Consider the following 17824-nt stretch of genomic DNA (forward strand, 5'->3'; position numbering starts at 1 on the left):
CAACAAAGGGACATGGAATTACTGTTTAGGTGGCGCAAGTAGACCCTGTCATCACATCTGGACTCCTCTCCTACTACTACATTGAAAGGCCAAGCTTGGAACATTTTTGGACTACAAGCCTAAGCAGCAGAGATCCTGGGAGCTGGGATGCCTCTACAGCAGGCCTGAGCAAACTTGGGCCCTCCAAGTGTTTTGGACTCCAACTCCCACAATTCCTAACAGCCTACCGGCTGTTAGGAATTGTTGGAATTGGAGTCCAAAACACCTGGCGGGCCCAAGTTTACCCAAGCCTACTCTAGAGGCATCCCAGCTCCCAGGTGGCACCTTTGGGCAATCAGAATTGAAAGCACTCTGCACGTGCGCAGAGGCTATGCGCCTAATTGCAACTTTCTCCAGAAGTGCAAGGGGCGGTGCCGAGGGGAGGATCTGGGTTTGGAGGCGGATCCTGGGCTCATAAAGAGAAGGAGGCAGAGCAGAGGGAGAGACAGCAGCGCCGAGATGGCTGTGGAAAGCGCCCGGGGATGCGCCGTAGTCCTCATCCGGTGAGTAGCCGCTACTCCTGCCTTTCCTCCGAGTTGGAGCTCCCTCCAGCCTTTGGGGCTTCAGTTTCCAGGGCTTTGTTAGCGTCCACGCAACCCAGGAATAGCGGCTGGAATGCCTGCTGCACAGCTTCTGGGTTCCTTGCAAGAGGGTAGTGGGGTTGGGGAGCTGAGTCAATGGGTAATATTTGTACAAATATTTGTAAAAATATTTTTAATCTAGGAATTATTTAAGGAATTATTTTGGAATTTGGAATTATTTTTGGATATTTTTGGATATTTTTGGAATTATTTTTGGATATGTTTAGAGTATTTGTAATAATTATAGTAATAATATATAAATATATAATATGTATTTGTGTATCTAAGGAATTATCTAAGGAATTATTTAAGGAATTATTTTGGAATTTGAAATTATTAAGGCATTATTTTTGGATTTTTTTCGGAATTTTTTTTTGATATTTTGGCAATTATTTTGGCAATTATTTTGGGATGTGTTTAGAGTATTTGTAATAATTATAGTAATAATAATATGCATAATATTTGTGTGTATTTATCTAAGGAATTATCTAAGGAATTATTTTGGAATTTGAAATGATTAAGGCATTGTTTTTGGATACTTTTGGAATTATTTTTGGATATTTTAAATATATTTTTAGGATAAATTTTGGATATATATGTGTATGTGTTTAAGGAATTGTTTAAGGAATTATTTTGGAATTTGGTCTAAGGAATTATCTAAGGAATTATTTTGGAATTTGAAATTATTAAGGCATTATTTTTGGATTTTTTTCAGACTTATTTTTGGATATTTTAAAGATGTTTTTAGGATAAATTTTGTATATATATGTGTATGTGTTTAAGGAATTGTTTAAGGAATTGTTTTGGAATTTGGAATTATTTTGGATATTTTTAGGATAAATTTTGGATGTTTTTAGGATAATTTTTAGGATTTTTAGGGTAAATTTTAGGATTTTTTAGGGTAAATTTTAGCATATTTTAAGGTAAATTTGAGAATATTTTTAGGATAATTTGAGAATATTTTTAGGATAATTTGAGAATATTTTTAGGATAATTTGAGAATATTTTTAGGATAATTTGAGAATATTTTTAGAATATTTGTAATAATTATAGTAATAATCTGTGTAATATACACACACTAATATTTACAGATATGGCCAGCCACATTCTGCCTCCCTCCCTTTCCTTTTCCTCCTTAGAGCCTCCTAGGGCTTTAGATATGCCATATCACTCCTCTTTCCTGGGGTGCAGCTACTACAACATGCAGTTTGAAAACACTATAACACTATGTAACACAATTCCTAAGGGGTTCTATCATTCAAAAACCTTGGAGGAAAATGTTTTATTAAACTGTAGAAACTTTGTGTTGTCGAAGGCTTTCATGGCCGAAATCACTGGGTTGCTGTGGCTGTATGGCCATGTTCCAGTAGCATTCTCTCCTGATGTTTCACCCACATCTATGACAGGCATCCTCAGAGGTTGTGAGTTCTGTTGGAAACTAGGATAGTGGGATACACAAACACACTAGATTATTATTACTATAATCATTACAAATACTATAAAAGTTATACCAAAAATTATTCCAAAATTGTTCCAAATAGTCTAAAATATTCCAAAAATATTGTTCTAAATATTATATAGGTCCAGCTAATCACCTCCCAACAAAGGATTCCCCCAGGCAGGAAGCACCCAAGCCTTGAAGCTGCCAAGCTATTCAATGCTAATCAAGGTGATCAATTGCAGCATTCACACTTGCCTCAAACAAAAGACTTCTGTTTCCCACCCAGGACATTCCACAGATATATAAACCCCACTTGCTTAGTTTCCAACAAACCTCAGAAGATGCCTGCTATAGATGTGGGTGAAACGTCAGGAGAGAATGCTTCTGGAACATAGCCATACAGCTCAGAAAACTCACAGCAACCCTGCAAAAAACTTGTTATTGTGGTCTTCACAAACAGTTGGGAATGGCACAAAAAAGTTTCTGGAGTAGAATTACTTTCAAAGTAAGTACCGGACAACGAAACAGGAAATAACACTTTCAAACCAGAAACAGAATATCTTTTGAGATTGTTGCATAGTGTAATTGTCATGCCTTCTGTTGCGTCTCCTAGGAGAGCCATGGCTTGTGCAACTCCTCACTGCTCTTTTGTCTTCCTTTAGGCAATTAGAAACGCTCTTTACAAGGAACAGTTTGAATCATTCCTTACCCCGAAATGTCCGGGCCCAGAGAGAGTAGGGTTTTGGGAATATTTACTTGTATGTATGGAGATATATCTTGGGAGGTGGGACCCAGGTTTAAATATGAAGTCTATTTATGTTTCCTATATAAACTTACACAAATATCCTGAAGGTAATTTTTACACAAATGTTTTACTGTAATCCTTTAATGCAGGAAAGAGAGTTTGTGTACATTGAACCACCAGAAAGCAAAGCTGCCCCAATCTCATCCAAACATGTTGGGAATTCCATAGAAGAGAGATGCTGAGCTTCTGCATTAGCTAGCACTGATCTAATACACTGTAAACAAACTTTGAAAAACTTTCCATTCTTGGTTCGACAGCATTATGTTTTATTTAATTATGTGGTACTTACTTTGAAGTAGTAATTCATACTCAAGAAACTTTGTTTTTGTCGCTGCCACAAACTATGTTGAATTGGTTGAGACTCTCGGACAGGCATGAGCAAACTTGGGCCCTCCAGGTGTTTTGGACTTCAACTCCCACAATTCCTAACAGTTGGTAGGCTGTTAGGAATTGTGGGAGTTGAAGTCCAAAACACCTGGAGGGCCCAAGTTTGCCCATGCCTGCTCTAGAACATACTCATCGAAAAACTATAGCAAAATGTGCTGCAGAATGTCCCACAAAAACAAAGTTTTGGCGGTTTAATAAACTTTAATAAATAGACCTCACAACCTCTGAGGATGCCTGATATAGATGCAGGTGAAACGTCAGGAGAGAATGCTTCTGGAACATGGCCATACAGCCCAGAAAACACACAACAACCCAGTGATTCCAGCCATGAAAGCCTTCAGCAATATAATAAACTGTTTCCGCGTTTTAATGATAGAACCAATTAGGAAATGACATTTATAACCCAGGGATACATAGTGATATCTGTGACTTTATGAGTCAGGCAATATATTTCCTGAATAGCGGAAAGGCAGCGGATCCAGTCCAATTCTTAGACATTAAGCAGGGTCAGCCCTGGTTAGTACTTGGATGGGAGACCGCCAGTGAACACCACCACACACTCTAGGCTTACTTAGTCGTTTTCATGGGACAGCGTTCTGCTCTAGGGTCCTCCAAGGGCTGAATAGACCATGTTGAAACCCTATGGAAGAATTACAACCTAGTTATAAGTAAAAATAAATTTCTGGAAACTTTTAAGCAAGAAAATTGCCCCTTTTTAGGAGCCTGGGTTTAACTGTCTTAGAGGTGTCAGATCTTGTCTGATCTTCAAAGCTAAGCAGGGCCATCCCTGGGTAGTACTTGGATGGGAGACAAAAAGTTCCATATGTGGTCAGTTATACTTTAGAGGAGGAAAGTGGCAAAACCACCTCTAAGGGCCCTTCCACATCCCAGAATATCAAGGTAGAAAATCCCACATTTTTTGAGTGTGGACTCGGATAACCCAGTTCAAAGCAGATATTGTGGGGTTTTCTGCCTCAATATTCTGGGATATAGGGCTGTGTGGAAGGGCCCTAAATATTCCTTGCTTAAGAAAACCTTACAAAACTCATAGCATCATCATAAGTCAACAGGCAACTTGGGGCACATACATGACAACATACAGGGCTAGTAGGTATATGTTTGGGGTGAGGATGGAGTGGATAAGGAGTACCTAAATTTAATATATGTGAAACTTTACTACTCGGGAAGAAAAGAGCACTAGCTTAAACTTCCCTGTTTCTTTTTCAATCCTCCCTTAGAGTAGACCCATTAACACCAATAAGGCTAAGTACTTCTGACAACTGGGATCCATCTTCATAACTGTAACTATCCTAATTCACTGGGACTATACTCATTCCATATAAGGAATTCTCAACCACTAATTCTCAGCTTCAGGAAACACAAAAGAAATAATAGGATTGCTCAAGGAAGACAGCAACATCTAAATGAATGTCCATGCTTAAGGTGTAGACATTCTTGTGTGAATCCAACCCATTGTTTGGGTATTACATGGGGTTCAGTGGTGTGTGATGATAATTGACGTTGAACTTGGTACAAGGTGCTGGTTGATAAGACTTCTTGAAATCAATTTAGTTTGAACCAGCTAAATATACTGTGAAGCTTTCTGTCTTTGGTGTGTGTAGTTAATAGTTAAGGTGCATTGCAACACTAGAAATTTGGGTTTGAATCCCTGCTCAGCCATGAAATGCATCAGGTCACACTCTCTCTGTTTCAGAGGAAGGCGTTTGTTAACTATCTTTGAACAAGCATTGCCACAAAAACCCTGTGATAGAGTTGCCGTAAGTTAGAAACAAGGTGAAGGCAATGATAACAAATAATTTCCTCTTAATAGGTTTTTTTTCATGTCAAGAGCGACTTGAGAAACTACAAATCGCTTCTGTTGTGAGAGAATTGGCCGTCTGCAAGGACATTGCTCAGGGGACGCCTGGATGTTATAACGTTTTACCATCCTTGTGGGAGGCTTCTCTCATGTCCTCACATGGGGAGCTGGAGCTGACAGAGGGAGCTCATCCACGCTCTCCCTGGATTTGAACCTCCAACCTTTAGTCCTGCCAGCACAAGGGTTAAACCCATTGTGCCACTGGGGGCTCCTACTCTTAATAGATGAGATATAGTTTTAAAAAATGGAAATATGTTTGGGGAAAACTTCCTATCTGTGAGAGCTGTTCAGCAGTGGAACTCTCTGCCCCGGAGTGTGATGGAGGCTCCTTCTTTTGAGGTTTTAAAGCAGAGTGTGGATGGCCATCTGTCAGGCATGCTTTGAATGCAATTTTCCTGCTTCTTGGCAGGGGTTAGACTGGATGACCCAGAAGGTCTCTTCCAACTCTTATGATTCTATGTAGGTACATAGAAATGCATAGGCAAACCTTAAGGCACCAGATGCCATCTGATTTTGGAAGCTGAACAGGCTCAGTCACAGTTAGCAGTTGGATGGGAGACTGCCAATGGATACCAGGTATTACAGTTTATATTTCAGAGGAAGGAACTGGCCAATGACTCTTGAGTATTTCCTGTCCGAGACAAAAACCTATGTAATTAATGGGGTCCCTAGAAGGCAACAGGCACATATACACACAAATCTGAATTGCAATAAATGTGACTTAAGTTCCAAGTTAGATAAATTCCATATTTGAATTTTTCATTAGAGCTGACCTGAGGGCTTTCTCTGTTGCCAACTGTAGTCAGATGCCATATGGCATCTAATCTGCGTTCTTGACATATGTCTAGCTTTACTCCACTGGGAGATCTTGCCACAGTTAATCTTCTCAAATTACTTTTTGCACAAGGCTGTAAACACTCCAGAGAAGCAAGACCTCTCTGGAGACAAATGTCCTGCATGGCCTGCATCCAAAGCAAACACAATAGGCACGCTTTAAAGTCTGGATCATATTGGGATTGATGCAGACCTCTGTTCCAGAAGCCCTGGAAAAAAATAAGCACACTGGTGAAACTGCACTTTCATAAGTTGTGAAACTTTTATGAATTCCAGTGCAGAAATGTAACCACAGAAATGAAGTTTCAATGGGAAATTACATTATGTAGTAATGTACTACATAATGTAATGGCTACAGATCCATTTCCCTCTTATAGCAAAGGCACACACTTCCCAACATTAAATCATTACAATCTTAGGCAGATGGAGCAGTTTGCTTCTGCGTAAATATGCATATCAGCAGTTAGTACAGCCAAGGCAGCGATGTGGCGTGATACTGTAGTTACATTTCTGCGATATAATTGGAAAAAGCCCAATATACTTAAGAAAAATGAGGAAATGTGAGGAAGAACACTTAGATCAGTGATTCTCAACCTGTGGGTCTCAAGATATTTTGGTCTTCAACTCCCAGAAATCCTAACAACTGGTAAACTGCCTGGGATTTCTGGGAGTTGTAGGTGTGGCTGCCCACAGGTTGAGAACCACGGTCTTAGATGGATGTTGGTGAGATGGCTGAATCCTGGAGATGGGGATGATGTCCTAATGCTAATCTTCATTTAGTAAACTGCTCTTGCATCAAGTTGCTGTAAGGTATCTAAATACTTGTTTACCATAGATCTTGGACAAATATCCACAGACAATTGAAACCACTAGCTAAGGTATTGTATATTTGGAGCAAAGTCTTTGTGTGCACAGCTTTCTAGAAAGTGTGGTAGCTTAGAAAATATTTACTTATGTTGTGATCTCCTTAAGGAACAAAGTCCTTATTTGGGGAGTAACTTTAATAGGGCCAACATAAATACACAGAAAATACGTGTCTAATGAATCGATTCCTCAACATCAAACTTTCTAACATGGGGACCGCATGCTAGCACTTCCTGCTAAGAGGATGGAAGAGAAGGAAGAAAGGGCGGACAGACGGACAGACAGACAGGAGCAAGGGAAGGATGGGAAGAGAAAGAAGGGAGAAAGGAAGGAAGGGGGGAAGGAAGGACATAAGGGAAGGAAGGAAGAGAAGGAGGAAGGACAAAAGGGTTGAAGGGAATGGAGGGAGGGAGGAAAGAGAGAAGGAAGGAAAGACAAAAGGGAAGAAAGGAAAAAGGGAGAGAAGGAAGGAGAGGAAAGAGGGAAGGATGAAAGAGGGAGGGAGAAAGAGGGAGGTAAGGAGGGAAGGAGAAAGGAAAAAGGGAAGGAAGGATGGATAGGATGGTGAGAGAGGAGGGACTGAGAAAAGAGCCCAAGGGGGTTGCATCCGGCCCACAGGCCTGGGTTTGCCCACACCTGCTCTAGATGTTACTGGACCCCATTCCCTAAAGTCCCAGCCAACAAGGCAAATAGTAAGTAATTCCGAAAGTTGAAGTCCAAAATCTGGAGCTAGGAATTACTGTGTGGAGTGCCTTTCCTGACACCGATATCTTCTTTAGACCCCCTGGAAAGTGAAGTATGGTTCAATTTAACACTAAATCTTAAGCACCAGGAATCCTTATGTGCTTCTTTACAGCAGATGGGCCCTATAATCCATGCTAATGCTGTAGTCGTTTGCCTAATAAAGTTGCAGTACAGGTTGAGCATCCATAATTCCAGAATATTCCAAAATATAAAGCTGTCCACATGTGTGACTGAGATAGTAACACTTTTGCTTTTTTGATGGTTCAGTGAACACAGTTTGGTCCCATGCATAAATTTATTTTAAAATACTGTACAAAATTATTTTCATAAGGAATTTTGTATTTGATTTCTGTCCCTTCTCCAAGATATCTCAGTATGTGAATATATGTAAAACAGGTGTTCCAGTCCCAAACACTTCTGGTCCCAAGCATTTCAGATACGGGATAGTAAACCTTTATTATATTCTTTGACTCATTAGTAGATCTTTAAGGGCTTGAACTTTATCCTGATTATTTAAAGGTCTGCAACCCAGGTAGCCATAGAAGACTGTGTATATCAATTGCATTTTCTTCTAACTGTGTGTGTTTTACCAAAATAGTATTCAGATAAATGTATTGCGATCGACAGATCAGATAAAACAAGTATTTTTTCCACTCATTTGGGATTGGCATTGCCTCGGGCTGCTGTTGTCCCTTCCTCTCATTGTGAAGAGGAATATGACGCTTCTAAGTATAGGAAGCTGAAGCAATATTCTGCTTTGCCATTGGCACATGAGCTAAGATACCATTCAACCCAGGCTGGACGTCACTGAAGCTAAAATGCACATTTAAAATATAGGGAAAAGGAAAAGAGTAGAGACATCACATTGGCAATGAAAATCTGCATAGTTAAAGCAATGGTATTCCCCGTAGTCACCTACAGATGTGAGAACTGGACCATAAGGAAGGCTGAGCAAAGGGAGATAGACGCTTTTGAACTGTGGTGCTGGAGGAAAATTCTGAGAGTGCCTTGGACTGCGAGAAAAGCCAACCAGTCCATACTTCAGGAAATAAAGCCTGACTGCTCATTGGAAGGATGAAATACTTTGACCACATCATGAGAAGACAGGAAAGCTTAGAGAAGACAATGATGCTAGGGAAAACTGAAGGAAAAAGGAAGATGGGCTGACCAAGGTCAAGATGGATGGATGGTATCCTTGAAATGACTGGCTTCACTCTGAAGGAGCTGGGGGTGGTGACCGCTGACAGGGAGCTGAGCTGTGCGAGTGCAGCATTTTTCCGAATGAAGCAGAGAGTGTTTGAGGACCGGGACATCCGTAGGGAGACGAAGGTGCTTGTTTATAAAGCCATTGTCCTTCCAACCCTGCTATATGCCTGTGAAACGTGGACTGTCTACAGACGTCACAGGCAACTCCTGGAACGATTCCATCAGTGCTGCCTCCAGAAAATCCCACAAATCTCTTGGGAAGACAGGCGGACAAATGTCAGTGTGTTGGAAGAAGCAGAGACCAACAACATTGAAGCGATGGTCCTCTGCCATCAACTTTGCTGGACCGGCCACGTTGTCCAGATGCCCAACCATCGTCTCACAAAGCAGTTGCTCTACTTCGAACTCAAGAATGGAAAATGGAATGTTGGTGGACAGGAAAAGAGATTTAAAGATGGGCTCAAAGCTAACCTTTAAAACTCTGGCATAGACACTGAGAACTGGGAAGCCCTTGCCCTTGAGCGCTCCAGCTGGAGGTCAGCTGTGAACAGCAGTGCTGCAGAATTTGAAGAGGCATGAATGGAGGGTGAAAGAGAAATGTGCCAAGAGGAAGGTGCGTCAAGCCAACCCCGACCGAGACCGCCTTCCACCTGGAAACTCGTGCCCTCACTGTGAAAGAAGATGCAGATCAAGAATAGGGCTCCACAGCCACCTACGGACCCGCAAGAATACTGATCGACCAATGAGGGATCACCTAAGTAAGTAAAGTAAAGTAAGGTCCATGAGGTCGTGAAGAGTTGGAAGCAACCGAATGAATAAACAGCAACAAACAGCATAGCCCATTCTGTTAAAAGGACAATCTGCCACAATCATGTAATAAATAAAGGTATTTTGCCTGTTGTCTGAAAGAGAGCAAAAAGGGGGACAACTGGGCCTCCTGGGGGAGAGATGGCTTTCTCCCGTGTGCTCTCCACACTTGACTAGGACAAGTTCCTAAAACTTCTGCAGATTCAGAAATAGACATGGTATTTCAAACAGTCTAGACCCAAGTTTCTGATGTCTCCGATAGATCATAACCAACAATTCGAATTCTGTCCAGAAACACACTGACAGCCAGTGAAGCTGTTGCAACGAGAGAATTGCATGTTCCCTGGGGAATGAGAAACCTATTGCCAGACTTTCTGGTTTTGGTGTTCAACAAGTACTATGTCCAAAGGGCAAATGCAAGATGTGATGAAATTTTTATGTAAACCTCCCCTTCTAACCCAAAAAGATAATACTGCCAGGAATCTCTTTGGTAGAAAATAACTTCTACTACTTATGTGGCTACAGATCAGAATAGTTGAAAGAGTGGACAGTCACTGCATAGATGTGGATTAAGACACCGCTTGTGTGGAGCCAGTGTGGCATGGTGGATTGAACAATGGGCTGTAACCCTGGAAACCAGGTCTGAATACATACTCGGCCATGGAAAACCTACTGACTGAGTTTTGGGCAAGTCACACTCTCTCAGACTCGGGGGAGGGCAAAAGTAAACACTCCTCAACCTGAGAAAGATTCATTCTAGAGCTGCCATAAGTCAGAAACTGCTTTGAAGGCACCCAATAACACAGTGGTTCTCAACTTTCCTAATGACGTGACCCCTTAATACAGCTCCTTACGTTGTGGTGACCCCCAAATCATAAAATTATTTTTGTTGCTACTTCATAACTGTAATTTTGCTACTGTTTTGAATCATAATGTAAATATCTGATAAGCAGGATGTATTTTTATTCACTGGACCAAATTTGACACAAATACCTGATATGCCCAAATTTGAATAGTGGTGGTGGTGTAGGGTGGTGGTGGAGAGATTGGCTTTGTCGTTTGGGAGTTATCATTGCTGAGATTTACAGTTAACCTATAATCAAAGAGCATTCTGAACTCCACCAGTGATTTAATTGAACTAAACTTGGCACATAGAACTCCCATGGCCAACAGAATATACTGGAAAGATTTGGTGGGCATTGACCTTGAGTTTTGGAGTTGTAGTTCACCTACATCCAGAGAGCACTGTGGACTCAAGCAATGGTTGATCTGGACAAACTTGGCACAAATACTCAATATGCCCAAATGTGAACACTGGTGGAGTTTGGGGAAAATAGACCTTGACATTTGGGAGTTGTAGTTGCTGGGATTTATAGTTCACCTAAGTTCAAAGAGCATTCTGAACCCCACGAATGATAGAATTGGGCCAAACTTCCCACACAAAACCCCCATGACAACAGAAAATACTGTGTTTTCTGATTGTTGTTGGCAGCCCCTCTGACACCCCCCTCGCAACCTTCCCGGGATCCCAACCCCCAGGTTGAGAAACGCTGCAGTAACACGAAACCCCTTCCTCCCCATTTTAATAGCCCATGGGAGAAGTCACAGCAAGCCATCCACATCTGGGTATCCGTTGCTCTCCAAATGGGGGAAATGATTTAAACTGCATACACAAAGTACTTAATTTGGCATTTTAAATTGCAAACTCTCATGATGCAGTAGATGTATTGAACGAAGATTTTTTTTTTCTGTTCTAGATCACTGGTCTCTGTAGGAACATCAATGGGATCAGTCACAAGACAGGCCCTGCTAGCTCCCCTTTCCCCTGCCGCTCGGCCCTTCCGTCTTTGTAATTGCGAGAGAAACAACCGGAGAGGAGTTGTAGCAAACAGTCTGCAAGAACTTATCAGCAAGGTATGCCTCTCTCTTCATAAATAACGCTTATCCACAGACTTGGTGGTTCTAATGCTGTACAGAGGAAAATCTGCTCTTCTGGTTCTAGTATAGTGGCTAGAAAATTGAATTCATGTGGCACCTACATTTTTGCTGACTGGTACATATGAAACACTTAAGGACATTGGGTTGTTGTAGGTTTTTCGGGCTATATGGCCATGTTCTAGAAACATTGTCTCCTGACATTTTGCCTGCATCTATGGCAAGCATCCTCAGAGATTGTGAGGTCTCACAACCTCTGAGAATGCTTGTCATAGATGCAGGCAAAATGTCAGGAGACAATGTTTCTAGAACATGGCCATATAGCCCGAAAACCTACAACAACCCAGTGATTCCGGCCAACAATACTTAAGGACATGGTTTTCTATGTCACATACATGCTTCAAATGTGGGGGAAATGAAGCGGGGCTGATCTCATAACAAGGCACTTTGAATACGATTTTTCTCTTTATCTTTTTTAGACCTTGGATGCCTTAATGATTACTGCTGGCTTGATAACACTGGTCTTGGAAGAAGATGGCACAGTAGTGGATACAGAAGACTTCTTCCAGTCCCTGCCAGACAACACATATTTCATGGTTCTGGAGAAGGGGCAGAAATGGAAGCCAGTAAGTGTTGTTCTCTGGAGTGGAATATTACAGCTGGCAAACTTGTTTGTGAGTTGAGGTGAAGGTTTCGTATGTTGCGTGAAACCTTGTAGTCCTGCAAATATCTTGAATTCCAACTTCCTTACCTGCATACTGACTGAGTGTTGTTGTGTACAAAACAAAGAGTACTAAGATTCCCTGCCCCTGCTTTAGTTGTTGATGGAGCTTGAAGGCTAGCATTGCAAGCTGTGTCCCAACAGAAAGAAGACCTGGGCCCTTTCTACACTGCCTTATAAAATCCTGATTATCTGTTTTGAACTGGATTATGTGGCAGTGTAGAAGGGGCCCTAGAGTTAAAGGCCGTCCTGGTCTTGCTTGTTACCCTGCCTGTGGTTTTTAAGTCCCAGGAGCCCCCAATGGCACAATGCGTTAAACCATTGTGCCGGCAGGAAACAAAAACTCCCAGAAGACTGTACTTCATTGTGGAGAATGAGTAAGAACAAAAACTTTCTGCAAAGTTTCCATTATTACAGTAGCACATGCAAAACAATGAGCCAGAAATTTTATCTTCCATCTTTTTAAAGTTCTGGCTTGTTTAAATTATGCCAGAATTTCAGGAAGAATAATCAGTTTCTGTCTACGAATCCAAACTAAATATTTCTAACATCTTCTCTTAATTTTTTTGTGGAGAAGGAACTCAAAGCTTGATTAGAAACATAATCTAGTTAGTTAGGAGTGGCTAAAACTTGTTCTTCTCAGTTATTAACTATAAAATACGTTTTTATCACCTAATATCATTTTATAACCCCCAGAACAGTGTCTGTATAGCAAATTTCACACTGATTGAAGTGAATTAATAAAATCCAGGCTATTTTGTATATAAAACAAAGTTAATGTTCACATACGTTTTCCCCTTTTTTTCTTGATCTAGGGACCAAGCTATAATATTGCAAGAGTACAGCAACCAAAGAAAATGGGGGTTGCAAATATCACCTTAGACTTGTACAAACTGAATCCTAAGGACTTCATTGGATGCCTAAATATCAAAGCTACGTTCTATGAAATCTATTCTGTGTCCTATGACATCAAATGTATGGGGGCAAAGACTGTACTAAGGTGAGTACACACATCTTTAGTTGCAAGCAATATAAGCTGAGATGGTGTAATGGAAAGCATTGTTCCAGAGTGTAATGGAGGGCCCTTCTTTGGAGGCTTTTAAACAGAGGCTGGATGGTCATCTATCAGGGGTGCTTTGAAAACAATTTTCCTGCTTCTTGGCAGGGGGTTGTACTGGATGGCCCACAAGGTCTTTTCAACTCTTTGATTCTATATCGAATTTTCCTATATTCAATATTGTTGGAGGACCAGAGATCTTAGTATGAAAGAAGAAGGAATATATATCCTAATACCAAGAAAAACCCAACAGATCCCTCTCATGCCTGTCATTATAAAACAAATGCCACAAACGTAAGGGGGATAGGGTTCCTCTCATTTTCATCACCATGTTCTGTACTTTAACCAGCTTTATTTTACCTTTTTGTGATGGGATGTGCAGTAGTGCAATTGCAACATTTTGCCATTCTAATAATTAAAATTATTTTCAATTCCTTAATAATGAAATTTCCTGTGGCCCACAGAAGTCCTTAGAAACCCCTTAGACCCCCGTCCCCAACAATCCCCCTAAAATATTTTAATTTTTGGCTTGATTTTCTTACACCCAGGCAATCCCAAATCCACCCAAAAAGGCAACTCTCAGAGCTGCCCAAAATAGAAAGAAATCGCAACAAGACAGGATCGGAAGGGAAAATGACCTTTGACCTTTTGTAAGGTCAAAGGCCATTTTCAATCAAAATATATTAATAATAATATATTTAGATTAATCTAAATATATTATTATTATTATTATTATTAATAATAATAATAATAATAATAATAATCTTTATTTCTACCCCACCACCATCTCCTCAAAGGGGACTTGGAGTGGCTTACATGAGGCCAAGCCCAGCAAAACAGTACAGCAACATAAAATATAAACAACAAAAATCACAGCAAAATAAACCAGTCCAATAAAATAAATAATACAATATAACATTATAGAAAATCAAACACTGTGGGTGGGCCAAATGTATGACATAAAATGATAAAACTCTGGATGCGATAGCAATGAAAAGTACAATTTGTAGGGAGGGAGATCATAGGTGACTGAACAGTGGAGTTAAACTTTCAATAAGATGGGGGAAGTACAATATGAAGAAAACAGTGTAGATGGAACAACAAAAATTGAATATATGGTCACTCTCCAAAGGCACATCAGAAAAGCCAAGTTTTTAGATCTTTTTTAAAGGCTGCTAGGGTGGTTGCCATGTTGCCAACCACCATCAGATTTTAAATAATCTGGTGGTGGTTGGCAACATGGACACCAGAGTTATCACTTTTAACCCAATAAAAAAGCTGGTTCAATTCTTTGAAGCCCCCCTCCCCAAGACTGTCTCCATCCGTGGTTCCCAACATTTTTGACGAGGGACCACTTTGACCAAGGACCACTCTCCAACATTAATACCAGAAGTATTACAAATCAATTTTTGGTCAACTCAAGTTTAGATTCAGTTTGGTTATTTGGGGTGCTGATTCAGAAAATTGCATTGGATAGACCAGATTACCACTAGTTTCCGATACAGAACATGCCATCCAGTTGTCACCATCTGCTCATCCACAGGAAACCATAAACATCGGCGCTATAAGAGGGTCGCTCTCGTAGCAACAGTGTAGTAACAGTGAGGCCGTGAACTATATTGTAGTTCTTGCGGACCACTGTTGGTCCCTAGACCTCAGATTGTGAACCACAGGTCTACATGGAGAAGACATTCCTTAAATGTTGCAACTCCCAAGGAGTTGAGAGTTGCTAAAATATTAAACCTGTGACTTCTTGTCAGCAGAAAGTGATATCAGTGAAGCAGTTTAAAACCTCTTAAACCCTCCCCAGACTAGAAATACAGTAAATAGGCTATCTGCTGTAATTTGTGTAAGAAGTTATGGTGAAGAAAAGACTTGGATGAGCTGAATATTAAAAATGGGCAGGTTTCACTCTAGTGAGATCTGTGGGCACTTGCAGTTTCAGGCTCTTCAAACACTAGGTGGTGACAGTGTCTTGTTTCTCAAATGAAAATAGCGTAAGGTTCATTCATTGTATTTGGATATATGGGTATTCTAAGCATATAATGAGGAATTTAATTCAAAATAAGCACATTTAGGGTGCAGCAAAAAAGAGGGACACTTAACAAACTTTGTAGTACTACTGCATTTTGATCTTTAAATAAAATTTGCCCTTTATCTAAACCAGGCTTGGGCAACTTGGGCCCTCCAGGTGTTTTGGACTTCAACTCCCACAATTCCTAACAGCCTACCGGCTGTTAGGAATTGTGGAAGTTGAAGTCCAAAACACCTGGAGGGCCAAAGTTTGGCCATACCCTGATCTAAACTCTAGGATATTTTAATTGAGTAAGCATTGCAGCATAAATGACAAAATAAAAGTACAGCTTCTAAAAAACAACTGGCACAAAATGAAATATAGAATCCTAGAGTTGGAAGAGACCTCATGGGCCATCCAGTCCAACCCCCTGCCAAGAAGCTGTATTTAAAGAAACACAGCTAAAAACTTGGCATTATACTAAATGTCCTTTGACCAGTAGCTGGCCACTTGGAGTGCCTCTGGTGTTGCTGTGAGGAGGTCCTCCATTGTGCATGTGACAGGACTCTGGCTGCATTGTAGTAGGTAGTCTGTAGTTTGAGCTTCTCCGCACTCTCATGTCATGGACTTTGCTTTGTAGCTCCATTTCTTAAGATTAGCTCTGCATCTCATGGTCCTAGAGATCAGTCTGTTCAGTGCCTTCCAAGTCGTTCAGTCTTCTTTGTGCCCAGGGGGAGGGGTGTCTCATTCAGAATCAGCCACTGATTGAGGTTCCGGGTTTTAGCCTGCCCCTTTTGGGCTCTCACTTGCTGAGGTGTTCCAGCAAATATTTCTGTTGAACTTAAAAAAACCTGTTTCTTGATTTAAGGCACTGGCATGCTGGCTGATATCCGAACAGAGGATGGGCCAGAGATGTCACTGCCTTGGTTCTTTCATTATTAGCTGCTACCTCCTGATGAATGTCAGGTAGTTCAATACTACCTATACAGTATAATTTCTCCAACAGTGTTGGGCGTAGACATCTTGTGATAATGAGGCAAGTCTCATTAAGAGCCATATCCACTGTTTTAACATGATGCGATGTATTCCACCCTGGACATGCGTAGTCAGCAGCAGAGTAGCAAAGTACAAGGGCAGATGTCTGCACTGTGTCTGGTTGTGATCCAGATCTAACTATCAGATTAACACATATTAGCTATAGCATCTAGACCAGTGGTCCTCAAACTAAGGCCCAAGGGCCGGATATGACCCTCCAAGGTCATTTACCCAGCCCTCGCTCAAGGTCAACTTAAGTCTGAAATGTCTTGAAAGCACACAACAACAACAATCCTATCTCATCAGCCAAAAGCAGGCCCACACTTCCCATTGAAATATTAAATAAGTTTAATATTTGTTATAATTGCTCTTCATTTTAATTATTGTATTGTTTTAAAGTGTTTTTTGCACTACAAATAAGATATGTGCAGTGTGCATAGGAATTCATTCATTCTTTTTTTCAAATTATAATCCAGCCCTCCAACAGTTTGAAGGGACTGTGACCTGACCCTCTGTTTAAAAAGTTTGAGGACCCTGATCTAGACTGATGTTGCTGCATTCTTCCAATGTCCCTTGTTGAAAAGTCAAAAGCAGTCTGAAACAAGTGCAAGGGAAGCATGGCTGCTAAAGTGGGTTTTAAATATCAATCATGCACAGCCAAATAATGTGTCTGTATGCATCTGCATGAGTGTTTTGCATATGTTACCTTAACATCTTACCAACTAAATGATTTTACTTCTTTGCAGGAGAATGCTTCGGTTTTTATCGCATATTGCACAGGTGACAGGACAACTGCTTCTCTACACGGGAACATACGTACTACAAGCCATGGGTGACTGTGAAGATGACCAGCTTACAGGAACAAAGCGCTAAAAACAAGCATTGAACCTTATAATATTGGTTCTGCAAGTGATACTTTAAGCATTTTTTGTGGAGAGGGAGGAATTATAGCTTAATGTGTTAAAAGTGTTAACACTCAAGTTACCAAAGTGTAACTAAACTAGCTTTCCTCTCTATTGTCCTGGTTTTTATTTAAGATAATGATGATGTCATAATAGTAAATGTGATCGGAGTCTTTTTTTAATGCGGCAAAAGGGATTGTATTTAAGGAGAGAAATTTTTGTGCCAAATTTTTCAGCAAGAGGTCACACACATGGCAAGGGGGTTACTTACTAGCTTGTATCAACTACATTGTTGTTCTTCATTGATAGCCATGTAGTGTATTTGGATTGAGATGTGTGACTTTTTGTAGAAGCTTAATACTAAACTTTGGCTACCACTTCAAACTGTCTCACTTTTGCTAGCTTGTAAATAAATATCAGTATTAAGTTCCAGTGTTAAAAGCTATAGTGTTAATGCCTTATTTTGAAACCTTTCCACTGGGTAAGCCACCTGACCTTACCTTAAGAGTTCAACCAGTCTTCTTGGTAGAGTTCTTGGCAAATCTTGAAGGTCAACTTGGTTTCAACAGGAGA

General features: G+C 40.7%; 1 protein-coding gene across 1 annotated transcript; it reads left to right on the top strand.

Moving 5' to 3' along the window:
• Positions 1 to 433: 433 nt before the first annotated feature.
• On the top strand, positions 434 to 17692 carry CIDEA (cell death inducing DFFA like effector a). The gene is made up of 5 exons (XM_060775025.2): positions 434 to 542; positions 11345 to 11501; positions 12002 to 12148; positions 13059 to 13243; positions 17096 to 17692. The coding sequence occupies exons 1-5, from the start codon at positions 499 to 501 to the stop codon at positions 17220 to 17222; spliced, it is 660 nt and encodes a 219-aa protein (XP_060631008.2). The 5' UTR covers positions 434 to 498; the 3' UTR covers positions 17223 to 17692.
• Positions 17693 to 17824: the final 132 nt, after the last annotated feature.

The sequence above is a fragment of the Anolis sagrei genome, chromosome 4 (assembly GCF_037176765.1).
Source record: "Anolis sagrei isolate rAnoSag1 chromosome 4, rAnoSag1.mat, whole genome shotgun sequence".
In the NCBI taxonomy this organism is placed as follows: Eukaryota; Metazoa; Chordata; class Lepidosauria; order Squamata; family Dactyloidae; genus Anolis; species Anolis sagrei.